The sequence below is a fragment of the Lepidochelys olivacea genome (assembly GCF_965140295.1).
Source record: "Lepidochelys olivacea isolate rLepOli2 genome assembly, chromosome: 2".
NCBI lineage: Eukaryota > Metazoa > Chordata > Testudines > Cheloniidae > Lepidochelys > Lepidochelys olivacea.
Genome location: NC_140412.1, coordinates 270,263,043 through 270,285,919, shown reverse-complemented (window position 1 = coordinate 270,285,919; position 22,877 = coordinate 270,263,043). Strand labels below are relative to the sequence as shown.

Here is a 22,877-nt window from a genome sequence, read left to right as displayed (position 1 = left end):
GAGGCAGTTTGGGGGGGTCGGTCCGCGCTCCCCTGGGGGGGGCTGGAGAGGCAGTTTGGGGGGGTCGGTCCGCGCTCCCCTCGGGGGGGGTGGAGAGGCAGTTGGGGGGTCGGTCCGCGCTCCCCTGGGGGGGGGTGGAGAGGCAGTTGGGGGGTCGGTCCGCGCTCCCCTGGGGGGGGTGGAGAGGCAGTTGGGGGGTCGGTCCGCGCTCCCTTGGGGGGGGGCTGGAGAGGCAGTTGGGGGGTCGGTCCGCGCTCCCCTCGGGGGGGGGTGGAGAGGCAGTTTGGGGGGGTCGGTCCGCGCTCCCCTCGGGGGGGGAGTGGAGAGGCAGTTTGGGGGGGTCGGTCCGCGCTCCCCTCGGGGGGGGGCTGGAGAGGCAGTTTCCGGGGGGGTCGGTCCGCGCTCCCCTCGGGGGGGGGTAGAGAGGCAGTTTGGGGGGGTCGGTCTGCGCTCCCCTCGGGGGGGGGCTGGAGAGGCAGTTTCCGGGGGGGTCGGTCCGCGCTCCCCTCGGGGGGGGGTGGAGAGGCAGTTTGGGGGGGTCGGTCCGCGCTCCCCTCGGGGGGGGGGTGGAGAGGCAGTTTGGGGGGGTCGGTCCGCGCTCCCCTCGGGGGGGGGGCTGGAGAGGCAGTTTCCGGGGGGGTCGGTCCGCGCTCCCCTCGGGGGGGGGCTGGAGAGGCAGTTTGGGGGGCCGGTCCGCGCTCCCCTCGGGGGGGGGGCTGGAGAGGCAGTTTCCGGGGGGGGTCGGTCCGCGCTCCCCTGGGGGGGGGCTGGAGAGGCAGTTTCCGGGGGGGTCGGTCCGCGCTCCCCTCGGGGGGGCTGGAGAGGCAGTTTCCGGGGGGGTCGGTCCGCGCTCCCCTGGGGGGGGGCTGGAGAGGCAGTTTCCGGGGGGGTCGGTCCGCGCTCCCCTCGGGGGGGCTGGAGAGGCAGTTTCCGGGGGGGTCGGTCCGCGCTCCCCTGGGGGGGGGCTGGAGAGGCAGTTTCCGGGGGGGTCGGTCCGCGCTCCCCTCGGGGGGGCTGGAGAGGCAGTTTCCGGGGGGGGTCGGTCCGCGCTCCCCTGGGGGGGGGCTGGAGAGGCAGTTTCCGGGGGGGTCGGTCCGCGCTCCCCTCGGGGGGGGGCTGGAGAGGCAGTTTGGGGGGCCGGTCCGCGCTCCCCTCGGGGGGGGGGCTGGAGAGGCAGTTTCCGGGGGGGGTCGGTCCGCGCTCCCCTGGGGGGGGGCTGGAGAGGCAGTTTCCGGGGGGGGTCGGTCCGCGCTCCCCTCGGGGGGGCTGGAGAGGCAGTTGGGGGGTCGGTCCGCGCTCCCCTCGGGCAGGCCCCACCCCGGGGAAGGGCGCTGTCCATCGCCTCTGCGGTGCCTTCCGCCAACCCCCCAACCCGCAGAGGCGAACGGGGCGGCCATTTTGAGAGAGGGCAATGGACGTCGAGCCCCTTGCAAACAATGGGAGATGGCGGCCATCTTTACTACTGGCAGGGCGAGGGCGGGATCCGCAGGCCCTGGCGGTGGGTCGCTGCTGCCGGGTAAGGGGAGGGGGCGGCTCTGTGCTGCGGGGGGGACCCCGGGCTCCCCCCGGCAGCCGGCGCCCAAAGGGACGGGGGCTGAGGCCAGAACAAAGGCTGGGAATGGGGCGGGGGCTGCAGGGGGCGCCTTGGCCGCAATGACCCACGGCAGGGGGCGGGGGGCTCTGGGGAGCGGGGGGGGGCTCGGCAGGGGGCGGGGGGCTTTGGGGAGCGGGGCGGGGGCTCGGCAGGGGGCGGGGGGCTCTGGGGAGCGGGGTGGGGGCTCGGCAGGGGGCGGGGGGCTTTGGGGAGCGGGGCGGGGGCTCGGCAGGGGGCGCAGGGCTCTGGGGAGTGGGGCGGGGGCTCGGCGGGGGGCTCTGGGGGGCTCGGCAGGGAGCGCGGGGCCGTGGGGAGCGGGGCGGGGGCTCGGCAGGGGGCGGGGGGCTTTGGGGGGCTCGGCAGGGGCGCAGGGCTCTGGGGAGTGGGGTGGGGGCTCGGCAGGGGGCGGGGGGCTTTGGGGAGCGGGGCGGGGGCTCGGCAGGGGGCGGGGGGCTCTGGGGAGCGGGGCGGGGGCTCGGCAGGGGGCGGGGGGCTTTGGGGGGCTCGGCAGGGGGCGCAGGGCTCTGGGGAGTGGGGCGGGGGCTCGGCGGGGGGCTCTGGGGGGCTCGGCAGGGAGCGCGGGGCCGTGGGGAGCGGGGCGGGGGCTCGGCAGGGGGCGGGGGGCTCTGGGGAGCGGGGTGGGGGCTCGGCAGGGGGCGGGGGGCTCTGGGGGTCTCGGCAGGGGGCGGGGGGCTCTGGGGAGCGGGGCGGGGGCTCGGCAGGGGGCGGGGGGCTCTGGGGGGCTCGGCAGGGGGCACGGGGCTCTGGGGAGCGGGGCGGGGGCTCGGCAGGGGGCGGGGGGCTCTGGGGGTCTCGGCAGGGGCGGGGGGCTCTGGGGAGCGGGGCGGGGGCTCGGCAGGGGGCGGGGGGCTCTGGGGGGCTCGGCAGGGGGCACGGGGCTCTGGGGAGCGGGGCGGGGGCTCGGCAGGGGGCGGGGGGCTCTGGGGGTCTCGGCAGGGGGCATGGGGCTCTGGGGAGCGGGGCGGGGGCTCGGCGGGGGGCTTTGGGGGGCTCTGCAGGGGGCGTGGGGCCGTGGGGAGCGGGGCGGGGGCTCGGCAGGGGGTGCGGGGCTCTGGGGAGCGGGGTGGGGGCTCGGCAGGGGGCGCAGGGCTCTGGGGAGTGGGGTGGGGGCTCGGCAGGGGGCGGGGGGCTTTGGGGGGCTTGGCAGGGGGCACAGGGCTCTGGGGAGCGGGGCGGGGGCTCGGCGGGGGGCTCTGGGGAGCGGGGTGGGGGCTCGGCAGGGCGTGCGCTCCCCTGTGTAGGTGCTGTGCTGCTGCCCCCCATGGTGGGGCGCTGGGCTGCTGGAGGCTCTATCTTTCAGCTGCAAGACCCAGGCTTGTCTCTTCGGGAGGCTCTTTTCTAAGCCTGCGGAGAATTAATCCCGGCGTCCCAGCTCAGCTAATTACAATGGTCCTGATCCTGCAAGCTGCTGAGCTCCCATTGCAACCAGCGTGAGGCCCGGCTGCCTTGCTCCTGCTGGACCGCACCTGTTCTGTCTGTCTTAGGCTGTTGAGCAGAGCTGGGGGAGTAGAAAGGCTGCTGGGTTGCTCCCCAGGACATTTCAGTGGCGGTTCCCCACAGATTTGTGAAGCATGGGGGTGGGGGGGGGAGGCCAGGCCTCTGCACAAATAACCCATAGACAGCTTTAAGGTTGGTGGGCTGCTCCCAGCCCGCTCCCCCTCTCTCCTCTCCAGCCCTGAGGCTCCTGCCTGGCAGATCCACTAAACCAGGAGTTCTCAAACTTCATTGCCCCGCGACCCCTTTCTGACAAGAAAAATTACTTCACAACCCCAGGAGGGTGGAACAAAGCCTGAGTCTGCCTGATTCCCACTGCCCCAGTGTGGGAGCCAAAGCCCGAACCCCACTGCCTTGGGCAGGGAAGGGGTCAAAGCTGAAGCCCAAGGGCTTCAGTCCCAGCCAGGGGGCCTGTAACCTGAACCCCGCTGCCCAGGCTTGAATCGCTCAGGCTTCGGCTTCGGCCCTGAGCAGTGGTCTAAGCCAGCCCTGGTGGTTGTGACCCAGTTTGAGGACTGCTACACTAGACAAAAAAGCAACCGGGGCAGAGAAGCTAGAGCCCTTCTCTGTGCTGCTCACTGCTGCACCCCCCAGGTCAGACCCATGTCCCTGTGGACTCCCCAGCTCAGCTTGGGAGGCGAGCGGGGAACAGCATTTGGGAGCAGAAGGACTGTGCATGTTTGGGGAGGGGCATGGACAGAGGAGGGCACCACATGGCTTTGGGGTGGGGGAGTGGATGTTTTGCAGGGGAGAGAGTACCTGCAGGTGTGCGAGGGAGCGGGTTCAGGGGAGGTGCTGGCGGGGTTAGAGAGGCAGCACAAAGCAGGGCAGTGTGAGAGTGTGTGTGTGAGAAACACAGCAACCTGGTGGATGGGGACAAGCATGGATTCAGGGGAGGTGTCGATTTTCATGGGGTGATGGGGAGAGACTGGGAGAATAAACCACAGAAGTGCTGAGTGGGGAGGAGAGACCGCGAGCGGGAGAACCTGGGGAGAAGAGACCCATCCCAGTTGACAAGTCCGAGAGCACCCAGCATCTGTCCCAGTGGAGCTGGGCGCCCCTTAGCTCTGCCACTGTTGTAATTCTTTAGAATCAGGCTGGTTACCCTGGTGTGTTTGCAGGAGCTGGGCTGGTAACCTATCATTTAAATCTGCTTCTGTACCAAATGACTGGAGGGTAGTTAATATGATGCCAATTTTTGAAAGGGCTCCAGGGGTGATCCCGGCAATTACAGTACATATAAAACGATGGGGTCTAAATTAGCTGTTACCACTCAAGAAAGAGATCTTGGAGTCATTGTGGATAGTTCTCTGAAAACATCCACTCAATGTGCAGCGACAGTCAAAAATGCAAACAGAATGCTGGGAATCATTAAGAAAGGGAGAGATAATAAGACAGAAAATATCATATTGCCTCTATATAAATCCATGGCTGACCCACATCTTGAATACTGCATGCAGATGTGGTCGCCTCGTCTCAAAAAAGATATATTGGAATTGGAAAAGGTTCAGAAAAGGGCAACAAAAATGATTAGGGGTATGAAATGGCTTCCATATGAGGAGCGATTAATAAGACTGGGATTTTTCAGCTTGGAAAAGAGACGACTAAGGATATGATAGAGGTCTATGAAATCATGACTGGTGTGGAGAAAGTAAATAAGGAAGTGCTATTTACTCCTCATAACACAAGAACTAGGGCTCACCAAATGAAATTAATAGGCAGCAGGTTTAAAACAAACAAAAGGAAGTATTTTTTCACACGACTCACGGTCAACCTGTGGAACTCCTTGCCAGAGGATGTTGTGAAGGCCAAGACTATAACAGGGTTAAAAAAAAAAAATCAGATAAGTTCATGGAGGATAGGTCCATCAATGGCTATTAGGCAGGATGGGCAGGGATGGTGTCCCTAGCCTCTATTTGCCAGAAGCTGGGAATGAGCAACAGGGGATGGATCATTCCCTCTTAAGTACCTGGCATTGGCCACTGTTGGAAGACAGGATACTGGGCTAGATGGACCCTTGGTCTGACCCAGTGTGGCTGTTGTTATGTGCTTCAGCCTGACTTGGCAGCGACGGGCAGCTTCTCTCCTTGGGCTGCTTTGTAGGGTTCTGAGCTTCCTTTCTGCTGTTGTAGGTCCAGAACTGGTGGAGTCTCCATCTTCCCCAGCATTGTGTCCCTGGGCGTGTCCTGAGAAGCCGGGCTCCCAGCTCCGGATGCATGGGTCTGGCCTGGACACCCAGAGCCCCTGTTGCAGAGACCCCAGGCAGGGGCCCCCACACTGCCTCACCCAGAACAAGTGGGTAACAGCACGAGCTGTAGTTTCCTGTGGACAGACACCGCTGGACAGACAGCAGGATGGGGGCAGCCAGGTGGAGAGGCTGAGGAGCCATTGAGGTCTTAGGAATGAACTGAATTCACGGTGTCCTTTGTGAGCAGACTGGCTACCTACCTGGAAATTCACGAGCAGCTGCGGCCGATGGCCTCCTGCCCCTAGAACCCAGCCTCTGGTGCATTCTTGGTAGTCCCAAGGCCGTTCTGACAGCCTACCCGAGCCACCAGTGCAGCTTTGAGCTCTGCGCTCGCGGACAGGACTCTGCCTCTCCCTGGCTTGGGAGGCATCGCCCTACCTTGGGCCTGCAGCACCTGGCTCAGCCACTGTCAACGAGCGCGTCTCCTGTTGAGGGGGAGGAGAGGGCCTGGCTGGGCGTGGCGAGTAAGAGCAAGGGTGACACCACTTGCCTCGCCAGCTGCCCAGTTGACCCTGGGTGTTTCCATCACTGAACCTGCTCCTTTTCGCTAGGCATGTTGCCGGTAAAGAAAAGCAAGCTGCGGAAGCGGAGGACAGTTGGCAGCTCGGCCATGCTGAGCCCTGGCGTGTGTGCCACTTTACCGCAGGCCGTAGCAGAGCGTGCCGTGGGCGCTTTCCCCTTCGCCATAGCCGGCACTGCCGATGCCAATCTCCACCATCTGCCTCTGGGCTCCGACCACGAGCATGTCCCTGAGATCGAGATCAAGCTGGAGTTTAGTGACGAGGAGGAGGAGGGTCATGAGGGCAGCAAGCTGGGATTCGTGGCAGCCTGTGGGGAAGGGAGCCATGAGAAGAGGAAGGCAGAGCTGGCCCCCCAAGGTGCGGGCAGCCAGCCTCGAGTCACGGCCGGCTGGCAACCCCCTTCCTCCATGCTGGATGTAGACAAGGCTGTCCTGGAGGGATGGGCAGCAAAGCGCACCACACCTCCGGCCTTTGGTCTCCCCGTCCGCACCCGGCGCCGCAAGACCACCTCCGAGGTGTGGCAGTTCTTCTCCCCGGACGCCAGCGACCCCTGCCGGGCCGTCTGCACCCTGTGCCAGGCTAGCATTGGGCGCGGCAAGTTGAGGGGCCACTGCAACACCACCGCCCTCAAGCGCCATCTGGAGGGCAAGCACCCGCTGGAGTGGGGGCAGAGGAAGAGAGCAGGGGGCGGGGCCCAGGAGGAGGAGGAGAATGAGGAGGAGGAGGAAGAGCAGATGAAGGGGTTTCCCTTGCAGGACACTGTGTTTGGCACCAGCCATGCTTTGTGTTCCCGCACCCAAGCCCTCAGCAGCGCGCCCCCCCAAGTGCCCCAGGGTGCCCCCCGCTTCCCGTATGTGATCAGCGACTCCAGTGAGGAAGAGGAGGAGGAGGAGGGGCAGGGAAGGGCAGGCACCACAGTCACTGATTCCTCCCCAGAGTCCAGCGAGGAGGAAAGCCGTGAGAGTAGCAAGCTGCTGCCCCAGGACAGGGGGATGGGCAGGAAGGGCAGGGTCCAAGCAGGGCACTGCAAGCCGGACCTGGCCACACCCTACCTGGAGGTGCTAGTGGGCCAGGGGCTCCCCAAGTCCGGGCAGCTCAGCCGCCCCAACCACCCGCTGGTGCCACCAGGCACGAAGCGCCGCAAGTCCACCTCGGCCGTCTGGCAGTTCTTTTACATCGACTGCAGCAATGTGTGCCGGGCTGTCTGCACCCTGTGCCAGGTCAGCGTTAGCCGTGGCAAACTGGGCAGCCACTTCGGCACCTCGGCCCTCATGCGCCACCTGGAGGGCAAGCACCCGCTGGAGTGGGGGCGGGGGAGGGCTGCTGGCGTCCCTGCCACTCCTCCCGGCAGCACCCGGTCCGAGAGGCTGAGCCTGGGGCCGGCGGAGGATGAGGAGCCCGTGGAGGACCTGTCTCTCACCTCGCCCATAGCGTCGGACCCCCTGAGATTGCCCTGCATCAGCACTGGCGGGGCCCCAGTTCCCTTGTGTGACAGCTGGCAGAGTGAGGCGCCTCCCGAAGGCAAGGCGGACGAAGCCCTGCCCACCTCAGCTGCCCTGCTGCTCCCAAGCAGGAACCAAGCCGGCCTGGCTAAGCGGTGCGAGGATGTGCCCGGCAAATACACCTCCAACCACCCGCAAGCGCAGGCCTGGAACCGCAGCATTGCCGAGCTGCTCTGCGGCATGGCCCTGCCCTGCTCCTTCGTCTCGGCCAAGCCCTTCCACCAGTTCATGGCGCAGGCTGACCCGCGCTACCACGTCCCCTCGCCGGCCTTCTTCTCCCGCAAGGCAGTGCCCCAGCTGCGCCAGGCTGTCGGCCTGCGCCTGGCCCTGGAGCTGCAGCAGGCCAGTGTCAGCCGGGTGCACCTCAGTGCCCACATGTGGGCCCAGGGGCCGGCAGGGGCGTACCTGGCGCTGGCAGCGCACTGGCTGGCTCCCTGCTCGGAGTCAGGCCAGCCCCGGCCCTGCAGCCGGCGCAGGCGGGCGGTGCTGTGCGTGCGGGCTTTGCAGGAGGAGCAGGCGCTGGGTGGCATGCAGCAGGTGTTGGCTGAGCAGCTCCAGCTGTGGCTGGCCCAGAACTCCCTGAGCCCCGGCTTCCTGGTCTCGGGCGGCAGCCCTGGTGTGGAGCGGGCCGCGAAGGACGGTGGCCACACTCACATCCCCTGCTTCGCTCACTGCCTGAGCCAGCTGGTGCTGGGCTTCCTGCGGCTCCACCGCAGCATCGAGGGCACGCTGGGGGCGGCCCGCGCCATCTGCGCCCACTTCGCCCGCTCCCCGGAGGCCAGGAGGGGGCTGGCGGAGCTGCAGCGGCAGCACGGCTTGGCCCCGCGCCGGCTGAAGCAGGAGGCCACGGCGAGCTGGGCCTCCACCTACTACATGCTGGAGCGGCTGCTGGCGCTGCAGCCGGCCGTACAGGAGTACGTGGGCAAGTGCCAGGTGGGCGAGGCTGGCCTGGCCCTGAGCGCCCCCCAGTGGACGCTGATGCGCAGCCTGGTGGAGCTGCTGCAGCCCTTCGAGATGGCTGTGCGGGAGGCGAGCGCGGCCGAGGCCTCACTGAGCCAGGTGCTGCCGCAGGTACGCTACCTGCACATCTTCCTGCAGCAGATCCGCCTGCGCTTCGAGAGCCAGGCCGGGGAGGGGGCCGGCTCCGCCGTGCGCCTGGCCGAGAGCCTGGCCCTGCAGCTCTCCAGCGAGCCCCGGCTCAGCGAGATGTTCCACCGCCAGGAGTACGTGCTGGCTACGCTGCTTGACCCCCGCTTCAAGGGCAGGATGGACGCCATCCTGCCACTGGGCTCCGACCTCGACTACTGGAAGCAGCTGCTGGTCCGGAAGGTCAAGGAGCTCCTGGCCTCACCCAGCGGCTGCCCTTCCTCCCCCTGGAACGCCCAGCCGGGCAAGGCCTTCTGCGTGGACATGGCCCTGCAGCCCCTGGAGGCAGAGCCGGGGCCAGGGGAGCCCCATCAGGACAGGGGGCTGAGTGGGATGGGCTCTGCGGTGCCTCCACTGATCCAGAAGGAGAAGACGCTGACTGAGCACCTGGAGAGCGTGGGGCTGCTGGCCTCTGAGGGCCGTGGGGCCTCCCTCCCCACCGAGAGCCACTTGGCCTGTGTGATGGTAGAAAGGTACCTGCGTGACAACCAGACCATCGGGGCCCGGGAGGACCCGCTGGGGTACTGGGAGAAGCGGCACTGGCTCTGGCCGGCCTTGGCCAAGCTGGCCATGCTCTACCTGTCCTGCCCGCCCTCGGGGGCCTTCTCGGAGCGCATCTTCACTGCCCCAGACAGCCCCTTCTCTGAGAGGCGTCCCCCGCAGGAGGAGAGTGCGGAGCACCTCGTCTTTCTGAGAGCCAACCTGGGGAACTTCCCCGACTACCGCCCACCGCCCCTCATCTGCTCGGAGAACGACAGCGCGGGCAGCAGCAGCGGGGAGGAGGGGACCCGGCCGGCTTAGAGACTGTCTCCGAGGTACAGGCAGCGGGGCACCTGCCTGTCTCTGGGGTACGCCAAGCCGGGTGCATGGCGCTGGGCGGCCACTGGGCCGTTATGGGGCAAAGATGGCTGAAGGGAGAGGGTACAGCTACCCTATGGGCCCTGCTGCTTTTGGTGTGGCTCCTAACCATGGGCCGTTTGGTCTCAATTGCTATAAAGAGGACAATGACCGGTGTGACGAAGCGGGACTGTTCTTAATGTTTCCTCTGAATAGTGTGGGGGTGCCTCAGTTTCCCCTAGGCAGTTCTTAAGTGTCTAGGTGGTGGGGTAAGGGTGTATGATTGTTGCAGAGCCCTAGAGGGCAGGTGTGTGCAGGGGTCTGGACTCAGAGAATGCCCGACACCCTGTTTCCTGGCAACTGATGGCCTGGGCCCTTGCCCCCTGCAAGGTGAGAGCTAAAGGGTTGGAGAACAAAGGAATCAGGTGGCCTCCTGGCCCCGGAAAGGGGAAAGCCCAGAGGAGGAGGGGCTGGAGAGAGTTTCAGTTTGGGGCTGGCTGGAGACAAGGAGTGAAGGGCAAACGTGGTTGTCTGGCTTCCTGCCCCCCAAAATGGACCCAGCTGAGGGGTTCTGTTCTCTGCACCTGCAAGCTCTGTTTTAGACCATGTTCCTGTCGTCTAATAAACCTTCTGTTTTACTGGCTGGCTGAGAGTCCCGTCTGACTGCGGAGTTGGGGGGCAGGACCCTCTGGCTTCCCCAGGACCCCGCCTGAGCGGACTTGCTGTGGGAAGCGCACGGAGGGGCAGAGGATGCTGAAGGCTCCGAGGTCAGACCCAGGAAGGTGGAAGCTGTGTGAGCTGTGTGTCCTGAAGACAGGCTGCTCACAGAAAGGAGACTTCCCCAGAGTCCTGCCTGGCTTCATGGGGAGCAGTTCCAGAGCATCGCCCGGGGACTCCGTGACAATTGGTGGTAGAGGTGGGATCTACTGCATCCCGTGGACGGAGCTTCCTGAAGTAAGTGACTGGGGAGCAGTAAAACGAAGGGGGATTGACGGGGACCAGGCGTGCTGAAGATTCAAAGAGAGACGGTTTCGGGGGGCGGTTAACCCCTGGGAGTGTGTGACCAGAGAGAAGGACTTTTGCAGTCACAGGGTCCCCCGGGGGATTGCAGCGAGCGGTCCCAGGGGCGGAGGAGTCTGCAGCTTGACCCTGACAAAGAGGGGGTGACCTCGAGAAGGGCTGGCACACTAGGGGTTCTCCCTGGAAACTGTGGGGAGCTGAGAGCACACAGGCCTGTGGGTCCACAACAACTTGGGAACAGCGGAGTGATGGCCTGTCACCGTCTCCTTAAGAAGGACATTGTAACCCTGTGCAGAAAGAGAGGGTTGAGCATTGGAAAGTTCACCAAAGCAGAGTTAATCGTGCAGCTGGAGGAGGATGACCGCTCTAAGGAACAGCTTCCTGACCCCAAATGGGGCTATGGCAGGATCTGGGAGCAGCTGGAGTGGGAGCCAGGCATTGCCAAGACTCCTGTCCCGGACCAGACGGGGGTCTTCACGATCGGGTTCCCCATCGGGGGATCGGAGACGGATGGGATTGGAGCTGGGTCTGAGAGAGCAAGAGGACTGTGAGAGACAGCGAGAGCCCGAGAAAGAGCTGCAGAAGGAGCAGCAGCATGAACTGGCGGTGGTGGGGCGGAGAGGCCTAGGGGACCTCCCCGGGGTGAGTGGGGATAGACCCTGGGGGGCCAGTTCCGCAGGGAACCTCGAGACTAGATTGCTGCCCCTGGTTAAGGAGGGGGGGGATGTGGATGCCACCTCACTGCCTTTGAGCAGGCTGGAGATTTGAACCAGGGGGACCCTGCGGAAAAGCCCCGGTGTCTAGCTCCCTTGCTGGGTCCCAAGGCCATAGACTCCGCCAGCCAGATGGGTGGGGAGGTAGACAGGCTCCCACTCCTGACCCCAACCTATATGTTTGTGCGGAGTTTCCTGGGGTCGGGCCCCTCGGACCTCCAGTGGGAGCAGAAGGTGATGGTCAATGGGGAGACATTCCTGGGGTGGTGAGATCCTGGGACAGAGGGAACTGTTGTCAGGCCCTGGGTGGTGCAGCCTCAGATGGTGAGGGGCTCTATGAGCTGGGTGAGGGTCCCAAGGACAAAGCCCCTCACCCTGCCTATGGCCCAGATCCCTGTGCAGACCCAGGAGGGGTGGGGCTGGCTGGTCGTTGGGGTTCTCCAGGATACCAGCTGCGAGACCCTGTTCTGGGGGGACTCTGTCTTTTGGGACAGGATCCAGGTGTCACGGAGTCCCTGGGCGATGCTCTGGAACTGCTCCCTACAAAGCCAGTCAGGATTCTGGGGCAGTCGCCTTCCTGTGAGCAGCCTGTCTGGAGGACACACAGCTCACCCAGCTTCCACCTTCCTGGGTCTGACCTCGGAGCCTTCAGCCTCCTCTGCCCCTCCGTGCACTTCCCACAGCGAGTCCGCTCAGGCGGGGCTCCTGGGGAAGCCAGAGGGTCCTGCCCCCCAACTCCACAGTCAGACGTGACTCTCAGCCAGCCAGTAAAACAGAAGGTTTATTAGACGACAGGAACATGGTCTAACACAGAGCTTGTAGGTGCAGAGAACAGGACCCCACAGCCTGGGGTCCATTTTGGGGGGCAGTGAGCCAGACAACCACGTTTGCACTTCACTCCATGTCCCAGCCAGCCCCAAACTGAAACTCCCTCCAGCCCCTCCTCCTCTGGGCTTTGTCCCTTTCCCAGGCCAGGAGGTCACCTGGTTCCTTTGTTCTCCAACCCTTCGGCTCTCACCTTGCAGGGGGGAAGGGCCCAGGCCATCAGTTGCCAGGAAACAGGGTGTTGGCCATTCTCTGTGTCCAGACTCCTGCACACACCTGCCCTCTAGGGCTCTGCAATGATCATACACCCTTACCCCACCCCCTAAATACTTAAGAACTGCCTAGGGGAAACTGAGGCACCCCCACACTATTCAGAGGAAACATTAAGAACAGTCCCACTTCGTCACACCAGGCCTTGCTCCGGTAACTGCCAAGGGTTTGAATTTGAATCCAGGGAACCAATCGGTGGAGAGGGAAATGGTCAGTGAAAATGCAGATGACCTGGCTGGCAGCAGGGAGGAGCGGCTAGGCTCAGGCTACCTGTCTGCCTGTAACAAGACCCCTTGGGCTGGGTGGGACAGAGAGATGCTCCCCGCCCCCCTTGCGCACCAGAGAGGGGGCTCACGCTGGCTCTGATGCAGTGAGGAAAGCAGCGAGCTCGCTGCCTGCCCCCACAGGGACAGAAAGGGCAGCGCTGAGCACAGTGGGAGCTGAGACCCCAGCTGTGGTGGGGGGGAGACACAGGCAGGGCAGGGGATCTGTGGGGAGTGGCAAGGTGCTTGGTAAGGAAAGTCTGGATGAGCCTAGGCAGCCTTGTGATCTGATGGCCTTGTCTAGTCAGCAGGGTGGGAAGGCGAGGAGAGTGGAAGAGGAGTGTCCCTGGACCTTACCTGTTAGCTGGGTGGAGAATTGTGACAGTGAAGGAAACATGCCTGTGTCTGTCATTGACTTGCCTATGGAGGGAGCTACTCTGATCTCCAACCAGTTGTCTGTGACCAGCCCTGTGTGCTGGGACCAGGGGAATGAGATCCCAAGCTGTGTGTCTGGTCAAGGAGAAAGTGTGTCCGGCTCTTCTTTGTCTGTGGAGCAGACAGAAGGGGCCTTTCAGCCTGTGATGGTTGAGGGTCGTGCAGTTGTCTCAGAGCTGGTTCTGGATTCAGCTAAAGCACAGGAAGGAAAGGGTCCTAAGTTTGTCTGCTCGAGAGAATGGCCCTGTAACTAGGTCGCATCCAGTTAGTGTCTATGTAAAATCCCAGAGGCCAGACAATTCTGGTGCTTGTATTTTGCCTGTTGCTAGTGTGTTGTTGGGAAAGGGTGTAGCAACTCTGTCTAATCAGGGTGAGACCCTAGCCAGGGCACAAGGAGAGCAGAAAGGTGATTTGATCCTGTTACCTACTGAGGGTGTGGAAACCTGTAGCAAGAAGGAAAAGATTCCTGAACTTGTGTGTGGCAAAGGGAAGGAGAATGCTTTAGCCTTTTATCTAGGAAGTCTGTAAGTTTCCCTGAAAGGGGATTGTGTAGGAATCCGCCGGATGGGCCAGAGGTAATTGTGGATGTAAGACCCAGAAAGAGTCTGTTGTTGCTCAGGAAAGTGTTCCTCTAGAGCAAGCCCTCGGTGAAGAGGGTAAGAGCAGAATTTCTGTGAGGGGTGAATTGTTGCATAGAAAAGCCGCTAGGGAAAGGAATCCTCATGGAGTCTTTGCAAGCAGTTTACTGCAACTGAAGGGTGTGAAAGTGATTTAATCAAGCAAGTTTCAGTTCCTAACAGCCAGAAATGTTCTGTTGTGAATGGATCCATTGACTTTCCTGTTGAAAGATCCAGTATGGAGAGCTTTGAGAAGGTCTCAGATGAAGTGAAAGCTGTTAAGAAAGTTAAACAGTCCTATAACCAAGTGGCTGTGTTTGGCCAGCTTGTTGGGGAGAAGACCCAATCCCAGTTTGACCCCCTGGGGTTTTGGGGTGGCCAAAAGGTACGGGTCGCATAAACCTTCCCACATGTGGCGTGCGAGTGGTATTGACCACCCCCGTCCTAAGGGAGGGCGCGAAACTGGAAGGGCCTGGTGTAACTCCTACCAAGGAATGAGAGAGATGCTGGGGCATCCATGGGAATGTTGGTGGCGTCAGACTTCCCCAGGTCACCGGCTAAAGTGACCCCGCTCAGTTCGATCTCGAAGGCGGGAGAGATGTGACGAAGTGGGACTGTTCTTAATGTTTCCTCTGAATAGTGTGAGGGTGCCTCAGTTTCCCCTAGGCAGTTCTTAAGTATCTAGGGGGTGGGATAAGGGTGTATGATCACTGCAGAGCCCTAGAGGGCAGGTGTGTGCAGGGGTCTGGACATAGAGAATGGCCGACACCCTGTTTCCTGGCAGCTGATGGCCTGGGCCCTTCTCCCCAGCAAGGTGAGAGCTAAAGGGTTGGAGAACAGAGGGATCAGGTGACCTCCTGGCCCGGGAAAGGGACAAAGCCCAGAGGAGGAGGGGCTGGAGTGGGAGTCAGTTTGGGGCTGGCTGGGGACATGGAGTGAAGGGCAGATGGGATTGTCTGGCTCACTGCCCCCCAAAATGGACCCAGCTGAGGGGTCCTGTTCTCTGCACCTACAAGCTCTGTGTTAGACCATGTTCCTGTCGTCTAATAAACCTCTATTTTACTGGCTGGCTGAGAGTCCCGTCTGACTGTGGAGTTGGGGGGCAGGACCCTCTGGCTTCCCCAAGACCCAGCCTGAGCGGACTCGCTGTGGGAAGCGCATGGAGGGGCAGAGGAGGCTGAAGGCTCCGAGGTCAGACCCAGGAAGGTGGAAGCTGGGTGAGCTGTGTGTCCTGCAGACAGGCTGCTCGGAGAGAGCTTTTGACACGGTCTCCCACAGTATTCTTGTCAGCAAGTTAAGGAAGTATGGGCTGGATGAATGCACTATAAGGTGGGTAGAAAGCTGGCTAGATTGTCGGGCTCAACGGGTAGTGATCAATGGCTCCATGTCTAGTTGGCAGCCGGTATCAAGTGGAGTGCCCCAAGGGTCGGTCCTGGGGCCGGTTTTGTTCAATATCTTCATAAATGATCTGGAGGATGGTGTGGATTGCACTCTCAGCAAATTTGCGGATGATACTAAACTGGGAGGAGTGGTAGATACGCTGGAGGGGAGGGATAGGATACAGAAGGACCTAGACCAATTGGAGGATTGGGCCAAAAGAAATCTGATGAGGTTCAATAAGGATAAGTGCAGGGTCCTGCACTTAGGATGGAAGAATCCAATGCACCGCTACAGACTAGGGACCGAATGGCTAGGCAGCAGTTCTGCGGAAAAGGACCTAGGGGTGACAGTGGACGAGAAGCTGGATATGAGTCAGCAGTGTGCCCTTGTTGCCAAGAAGGCCAATGGCATTTTGGGATGTATAAGTAGGGGCATAGCGAGCAGATCGAGGGACGTGATCGTTCCCCTCTATTCGACATTGGTGAGGCCTCATCTGGAGTACTGTGTCCAGTTGTGGGCCCCACACTTCAAGAAGGATGTGGATAAATTGGAGAGAGTCCAGCGAAGGGTAACAAAAATGATTAGGGGTCTGGAACACATGAGTTATGAGGAGAGGCTGAGGGAGCTGGGATTGTTTAGCCTGCAGAAGAGAAGAATGAGGGGGGATTTGATAGCTGCTTTCAACTACCTGAAAGGGGGTTCCAAAGAGGATGGCTCTAGACTGTTCTCAATGGTAGCAGATGACAGAACGAGGAGTAATGGTCTCAAGTTGCAGTGGGGGAGGTTTAGATTGGATATTAGGAAAAACTTTTTCACTGAGAGGGTGGTGAAACACTGGAATGCGTTACCTAGGGAGGTGGTAGAATCTCCTTCCTTAGAGGTTTTTAAGGTCAGGCTTGACAAAGCCCTGGCTGGGATGATTTAACTGGGAATTGGTCCTGCTTCGAGCAGAGGGTTGGACTAGATGACCTTCTGGGGTCCCTTCCAACCCTGATATTCTATGATTCTATGATTCTATGCCCCAGAGTCCTGACTGGCTTTGTGGGGAGCAGTTCCAGAGCATCGCCCGGGGACACCATGACAACTGGTTCTCCACTGAAGGTCGGACTAGAAGCAATGGGCTTGATCTGCAGCCAGGGGGATGTAGGTTAAATACTAGAAAGTTTCTATCCCTGGAGGTTGAACCAACCTATCAGGGTCTAGGCTTTCCTGTGTGCTGCCTCAGTGCAGGGGGCTGGACTACCTGACCCTTCCTTTCCAGACCTATGTGTTTGTGTTTCTATGAGCATCAGTGTGTGTGTGTGAACATGTATGGCGCATGCGTGTTGGCAAGTGTGCAGCATGTGTGAGCATACCCAGGACCTGTCTCTGTGACTCTGCAGCATGTATGTGTGTGCATGTGCAGATCTGAGTGTGACCGGTGTGTATGAATGCATGTGCAATGTGTGTATCTGGGTGTGTGTGCAGAGCTGTGTGTGAAGTGTGTATCTCTGTGTGTGTAAATCTGTGTGCACTGTGTGTGCGTGTGCACAGTGGGTCTCTGCATGTGTGAGCATGCACAGGGTGTATCTGTTCAGATCTCTGTGTGTGCAGATGTGTGAGTGCCCGGGGTGTATCTGTGTGAGCGTGCACGGGGTGTGTGTGAGCGTGCAGATCTGTGTGTGTGTGCCCAGGGTGTATCTGTGTGTGCAGATCTGTTTGAGCGTGCACAGGGTGTATCTGTTCAGATCTCTGTGTGTGCAGACGTGTGAGTGCCCGGGGTGTATCTGTGCGTGCAGATCTGTGTGAGCGTGCACGGGGTGTGTGTGAGCGTGCAGATCTGTGTGTGTGTGCCCGGGGTGTATCTGTGTGTGCAGATCTGTGTGAGCATGCACGGGGTGTATGTGAGCGTGCAGATCTGTGTGTGTGTGCCCGGGCTGTATCTGTGTGTGCAGATCTGTGTGAGCGTGCACAGGGTGTATCTGTTCAGATCTCTGTGTGTGCAGACGTGTGAGTACCTGGGGTGTATCTGTGCGTGCAGATCTGTGTGAGCGTGCACGGGGTGTCTGTGAGCGTGCTGGGTGTCTGTGTACGAGTGTGTGTGTGCACACAGACCCCTGGTAGATTGCTGAGGCCCCAATCCTAAGGCTAAGATTTTGTCACGGTTGATTTTAGTAAAACTCAGGGACAGGGTCATGGGCAATACACAGAAATTCAGGGAGCCCGTGACCAGTCTGTGACTTTACTAAAAACTGGGAGTAGGGCTAAATAGGGGGGAGTGTGGGGGGGAGCTGACAGGCCAACACCACCCCCCTTCTCCCCCCCGGCTCCGGAGCTGGCTGCAGCTGTGGGACAGGGGTGCGCGGCCGCAGGCGGGTGTGTGGCCTAGGGACCTGGCGGGGCGGGGGCTGTGGGGTCCCAGGGGCGCGGGCTGAGGGACACACGGAGCTGCCCCCCCCCGCCCCCCCGCTGTGCAGTGCCCCTCGCTGGCCCTTTAAATGTTCCCGGCCAGGGAGCTGCGGCCCCTGCTGCCATGGCAACGCTGGGGGGGGCGCCCCGTGAAGGGAGTGGCCGGGAGCAAGCAGGCGGCTTTGCTGGGTGAGGGGCTGCGGGCGGGGGGCACCGGGCACCCCGGGGGGGGCGGGTCCTGTGAATGCAGCGGGGGGGATGGGCCCGTGTCCATGCGTGTGCATGTGTGTCCCTGCGGCCGCCCATGTGTACCTCTGTGTCCATGCGTGTCCGTGCGAGCGTGTTCATCCGTGTGTCTGTCTGCGGTCATCTCTGTGTGTGCGTGTGAGCGTGTTCATCCGTGTGTCCGTCCGTGCGTTCATCTGTCCGTGCGTGTGAGCGTGTGTCCGTCCGTGCGTTCATCTCTGTGTGTGCGTGTGAGCGTGTTCATCCGTGTGTCCGTCCGTGCGTTCATCTGTGTATGTGTGTGTGAGCGTGTTCATCCGTGTGTCCGTCCGTGCGTTCATCTGTCCGTGCGTGTGAGCGTGTTCATCCGTGTGTCTGTCTGCGGTCATCTCTGTGTGTGCGTGTGAGCGTGTTCATCCGTGTGTCCGTCCGTGCGTTCATCTGTCCGTGCGTGTGAGCGTGTTCATCCGTGTGTCTGTCTGCGGTCATCTCTGTGTGTGCGTTTGAGCGTGTTCATCCGTGTGTCCGTCCGTGCGTTCATCTGTGTATGTGTGTGTGTGCGTGTTCATCCGTGTGTCCGTCCGTGCGTTCATCTGTCCGTGCGTGTCCGTGCGAGTGTGTTCATCCGTGTGTCTGTCTGCGGTCATCTCTGTGTGTGCGTGTGAGCGTGTTCATCCGTGTGTCTGTCTGCGGTCATCTCTGTGTGTGCGTGTGAGCGTGTTCATCCGTGTGTCCGTCCGTGCGTTCATCTGTGTGTGCGTGTGAGCGTGTTCATCCGTGTGTCTGTCTGCGGTCATCTCTCTGTGTGTGTGTGAGCGTGTTCATCCATGTGTCTGTCCGTGCGTGTCCGTGCGAGCATGTTCATCTGTGTGTCTGTCTGCGGTCATCTCTGTGTGAGCGTGTGTTCATCCGTGTGTCCGTCCGTGCGTGTCCGTGCGAGCGTGTTCATGCATGTGTCTGTCTGCGGTCATCTCTGTGTGTGCGTGTTCATCCGTGTGTCCGTCCATGCGTTCATCTGTCCGTGCGTGTCCGTGTGAGCGTGTTCATCCGTGTGTCTGTCTGCGGTCATCTCTGTGTGTGGGTGTGTGCGTGCTCATCCGTGTGTCCGTCCGTGCGTTCATCTGTGTGTGGGTGTGAGCGTGTTCATCCGTGTGTCCGTCCGTGCGTTCATCTGTCCGTGCGTGTCCGTGTGAGCGTGTTCATCCGTGTGTCCGTCCGTGCGTTCATCCCTGTGAGCACCGCGTACTCGTTCACGTAGCTGTGTGGCTCTGCACGGACGTGCCGCCTGCACACCGGTGGGGGGGGATGCACGCGTGTCCATCCGTGTGCACAGGCGTGTCTGGCTCTGCACACGTCGGTGTGCACCTCCCTTCCCAGGGCTCCCGCCAGCCCCGCAGCCCCTGCGCTCTCCCTGGCCCCCGGGAGGTGTCGGGCTGCAGACGGCCTGGGGCTCTGGGAGCTTCCTGCAACGGTGCCAAGACCTGGTGTTGAAACACCCTGTTTCCACAACCCTCTTTTGGTTTGTTGGGATGGAAACGCCCCTCCCCCACCTCCCTTGCTCCCCCCGCCCCCCATCCTGTTCGCGGGCCAACCCTTGCAGCTGTGGCCTCCTAGAGCCTGCCTCCCCCCAGCGCCTGGCACTCGAAGCAGCCGGAGCTCTGGCCATGGCCTGGGCACAGAAGAAGCCAGGGAGACCCCTGACCTGCGGGGTGTGTGCATGTGGGGGGGGGTTAGTACCCCAGGGAAGGACGGACAAGGTGTCAGGTCTGAGATAGGCAGTGGGTGATGCCCCTGGACGGAAGAGGCCAGGTGGGTGAGGCTGTGGGGGGCGAATTCCTTCTTCACCCAGCTGTGAGCAGCTGATGCTCGTAGTGTGAACCTACCTCTCGGCCCCTGCTGCTCTCGGGGTCAGGGGCAAACCTCTGACTGCAGGTCTGGCAGCATCCTGCCTGGAGCAGCCTGCAGGAGATTCGGGCCCCCTCCCTGCCCCGCCTCCCCAGCCCAGGAACCGAGCTGCACCTGCCACAGACGGCGGCTGCGAGCACCAGGGGCCAGCAGGCCACAGAGCCGCCCGGTGTGCCCAGCTGTGTGCAGGGGCAGGGCTAAGGGGGGCTCCGGCCCTGCTGGCTGAGGCTGCTGCTGGCGGAAAGGAGGCGGCTGGGCGTGGGCAGGGTCCTGATCCCTTCTCCTCTTCCCTTCCAGGGGCTGGTGCGTTCCTGGCGTGGCCACACGGGCAGAGGCTCCAGGCAGGGGCAAAGCACTTTCCCAGACCTGGCCCGGCTCGCAGTGTGCAGAGGTTCTCCGCGCCGTGGGCTGCCCGGGCCCCGAATGCCAAGCGCTGCAGGCCTGGCCTGAGCCGTAGTGCAGTGGGCCGGCCTCGATGGAGCCCTGGGCGGAGAAGGGGGACGAGGGCGAGAACATCAGGGTCACCGCCCAGCTGCTGAAGGCCAGGACGGGCGAGTTCGCCCTTGAGTCCATCCTGCTGCTCCAGCTGCAGGGCCTGGGCATCTCGGATCTGGGCTGCCTGGGCGAGTGCGCCAGCCTGGAGTGGCTGGACCTCTCCGGCAACGCCATCTCCCACCTGGGCCCCCTGGCTGCCCTCAAGTCCCTGGCCGTCCTCAACCTCTCGGCCAACCGCGTCTGCAGCCTGGAGCCGCTCGGCGCTTGCGAGAGCCTGCAGAGCCTCAACCTGGCCGGCAACCTGCTGAGCAGCCTGCAGCAGCTGCAGGGCTTGGCGGGGCTGCGCCGGCTGGAGAGCCTGCGTCTGCACGACCCCCGGGCCCGCCTCAGCAACCCCATCTGCGCCACCGGGGCCTACCGCAGCGCCCTGGGGGGCCTGCTCCCCGGCCTCAAGGCCCTCGACGGCGAGAGGGTCTCCGGGCGTGGCAGCGAGCTCTACCAGCTCTGCCGGGACCTGGACAGCTCCCTGGAGCGGGGCAGCAGCGTCGGGGTGGGCAGCCCGGAGCCGCCGGGCACGGCGCTGCCCTGGGTGGAGGAGGGCTACTGGGAGCGGAGGCCGGCTCGGCGCAGCTCCATCATGGAGGAGGCCTACAAGCAGTTCAACGACGTGCTGCGGGAGTGCCGGGAGCTGAGCGAGAGGGCGGACGACACCATCTCCCAGGCGGAGCGGGCCCTGAGCGTCCGCAGCGACCCCAGCTCCTATGTGTTTTGAGCCACCTGCCGGGGCGAAGCTGGGGATTTGCCTCTCCATCGCCCGGCTCCACGGAGGCCCACGCCAGAGTCTCCACCTGCAAAGCCCCGTGCCCTCTAGCTCCGGTGCCCTGCCTGCCAGGACACCCCCGCCCGGCCCCCGGCGTTCCTCTTCTCCTGACTGCAGCCAAAATGGATGGGGAGCCACAGCCGGCTTGAGGCCCTGGGGCACTGGCCCCAGCCCCTCATCCCAAGGTGATCTGACTCTGCCCCTACGCCAGAGGGGGCCCAAGCAAGAGGGGCTCCAGGAGCTGACTGGACGGAAGGGCCCAGCCCCGTAGCGAGGCGCACCTGGGTCTGAGCCGATGAGCCCAGCCACGGAGCCCCAGCACTGGTGTGCACGGGAGCCCCTGGAGCTGGGCCTGTGGAGTGCTGGGCGCTGAGCCAGATCTCCCCACACCACCCCATCAGTTCCCCTTGGGCCTCCGGTGAATCTGCTTAGCCGCTGGCATTGCCCTGGGGCTCAGGGCCGCCCCCAGTTCCCTCCGCCGTGGGCTTAATTTTCAGATTGCTCTGAGAGAGGCCGGGCTGGCGGCCCTGGAGACAATTCCACCAGCTCAGGGCAAGCTGCCCACCACCAATGGGCACCGGCCCCATCTGTGAGGTGGGAGGGGAGCTCTGCTCTGTGGCTCGCTCCCTCGCTCCTTGTCCTCTCAGCTCATGGGGCCAGTGGGGGCCAGAGGCAGTGGTGGGTTTGCGGAGGGGACCACCCACCCCCCACGTCCTTCCCTTTGAGTCTCCTTCCTGCAGGCAGCCCGCCAGCTGCCAGCAGGGCCCAGCGTTCAGTCCCTACTGGCCAGGGTCCTGGGGGAACCAGTCCCTTTACCAGGGCAGCACCTTCCCTCTCCCCCATTGTCCCTCCCAACCCAGTGTCAGTGTGAGAACCGGCTGGCTGAGCCCAGTGGCAGAGAGGAGTCGGGGGGGGGGGGGGGCGGGAGGGACCTGTAGTCTTTATGAAGCCCAGTCTGCTGGTGAAGGGCAGCTCCTGCCAGCTGTATGGGGCCCTGGCAGGGTCCCCTGCCGGGGAGGGCCAGCTGGGCTCAGGGATGGCATGTGCCCTGGCACATTGCTCTGAGACCTGCCAGGGACTGGGGATGGTGCACAGCTGACCCCATGGGATTTTGCCTCTATCCGAGGCTGGCAGGAGCCCCTCTCGGACCCCTGGCATGGAGGCAGGTGGGCAGCAGTGCCTCGCAGGCTGGACTAGACAGGAGCAGAGACCAGGACCAGCCCTAGTGCAGACTACGGCAAGCATCCCTGATCCGCTGGGAGGAAGGAGTGGTTAGCCTGTTTCCTGTGGGGCAGGACCCAGGGGAGGGGGTGGGGTGATCCCCTGGGCTCAGGGGGAGGAGGGGACACAGCCTGTGGGCAACCAAGGGGAGGCAGGGCCTGGGAGCTGCCCATTCTGGCACCATGGGCCCAGCCCAGTGTGGATGTACCATGGTGCCATGTGAAGATATTTGCCTGTGAAATAAATGTGTTGTCTCCTCCCTGGCCCCTGCCTCTCTGTGCCCTGTCTGCAGAGCCGTGGGGGCTGCGGGGGCACCCCAGCTGCGCTGCAGGGCCCAGTGACTTTCCTCCAATGAGCTGGATTGCGGGGCCTCACTGCCACAAGGGGGGCCTGATAATCTTGGGGTTCTTAAGCCCCTGCCCTGCCTCCGTGAGTTGTTCTGGGGGGCTGCACCCCTTGCCCCTCTGCTGTCCCCCAGTGTGATGAAGTGGGAATGTTCTTAATGTTTTCTCTGAATAGTGTGTGAGTGCCTCAGTTTCCCCAATGCAGTTCTTAAGTATCTAGGTGGTGGGATCAGGGTGTGTGATTGTTGTAGAGCCCTAGAGGGCCAGTGCGATGGTGTCTGCACAGAGAATGGCCGACACCCTGTCTCCTGGTCACTGATGGCCTGGGCCCCTCTGCAAAGGTGCCAACTGAAGGGGTTGGAGAACAAAGAGATCAGGTGGCCTCCTGGCCCAGGGAAAGAGACAAAGGCCAGAGGAGGGGCGGGAGAGTTTCAGTTTGGAGCTGGCTGGGGAAATGGAGGGAGGCCCAGATGGGGCTCTGGGCTCCCTGGCCCCCAAGATGGACCTGACTGAGGGGTCCTGTTTCCTGTACCTACAAGCTCTGTTTTAGACCATGTTCCTGTCATCTAATAAACCTTCCGTTTTACTGGCTG

General features: G+C 62.6%; 2 protein-coding genes across 7 annotated transcripts; both read left to right on the top strand.

The window, feature by feature from the left end:
* Positions 1-1,317: 1,317 nt before the first annotated feature.
* On the top strand, positions 1,318-10,026 carry LOC311515914 (zinc finger BED domain-containing protein 6-like). Of its 2 annotated transcripts, none has more exons than XM_084619413.1 (2): positions 1,318-1,516; positions 5,242-10,026. In XM_084619413.1, the coding sequence occupies exon 2, from the start codon at positions 5,911-5,913 to the stop codon at positions 9,325-9,327; it is 3,417 nt and encodes a 1,138-aa protein (XP_084475539.1). In that variant the 5' UTR covers positions 1,318-1,516; positions 5,242-5,910; the 3' UTR covers positions 9,328-10,026. The 2 variants fall into 2 exon arrangements, with proteins under 2 accessions (XP_084475539.1, XP_084475540.1); XM_084619414.1 differs by having other exon boundaries at positions 1,470-1,498.
* A 124-nt stretch (positions 10,027-10,150) lies between these two features.
* Positions 10,151-22,877, top strand: LRRC61 (leucine rich repeat containing 61). 5 transcript variants are annotated; one of them, XM_084619449.1, is made up of 3 exons: positions 12,293-14,723; positions 15,912-16,029; positions 19,702-22,877. In XM_084619449.1, the coding sequence occupies exon 3, from the start codon at positions 19,880-19,882 to the stop codon at positions 20,669-20,671; it is 792 nt and encodes a 263-aa protein (XP_084475575.1). In that variant the 5' UTR covers positions 12,293-14,723; positions 15,912-16,029; positions 19,702-19,879; the 3' UTR covers positions 20,672-22,877. The 5 variants fall into 5 exon arrangements, with proteins under 5 accessions (XP_084475576.1, XP_084475575.1, XP_084475574.1 ...); XM_084619448.1 differs by having other exon boundaries at positions 12,293-14,835; XM_084619450.1 differs by lacking the exons at positions 12,293-14,723; positions 15,912-16,029 and adding an exon at positions 10,151-11,025.

What these genes read in the sequence shown, in the direction of transcription:
- LOC311515914 (XM_084619413.1), top strand. Translation starts at nt 5,911, where the DNA reads ATGTTGCCGGTAAAGAAAAGCAAGCTGCGGAAGCGGAGGACAGTTGGC.
- LRRC61 (XM_084619450.1), top strand. Translation starts at nt 19,880, where the DNA reads ATGGAGCCCTGGGCGGAGAAGGGGGACGAGGGCGAGAACATCAGGGTC.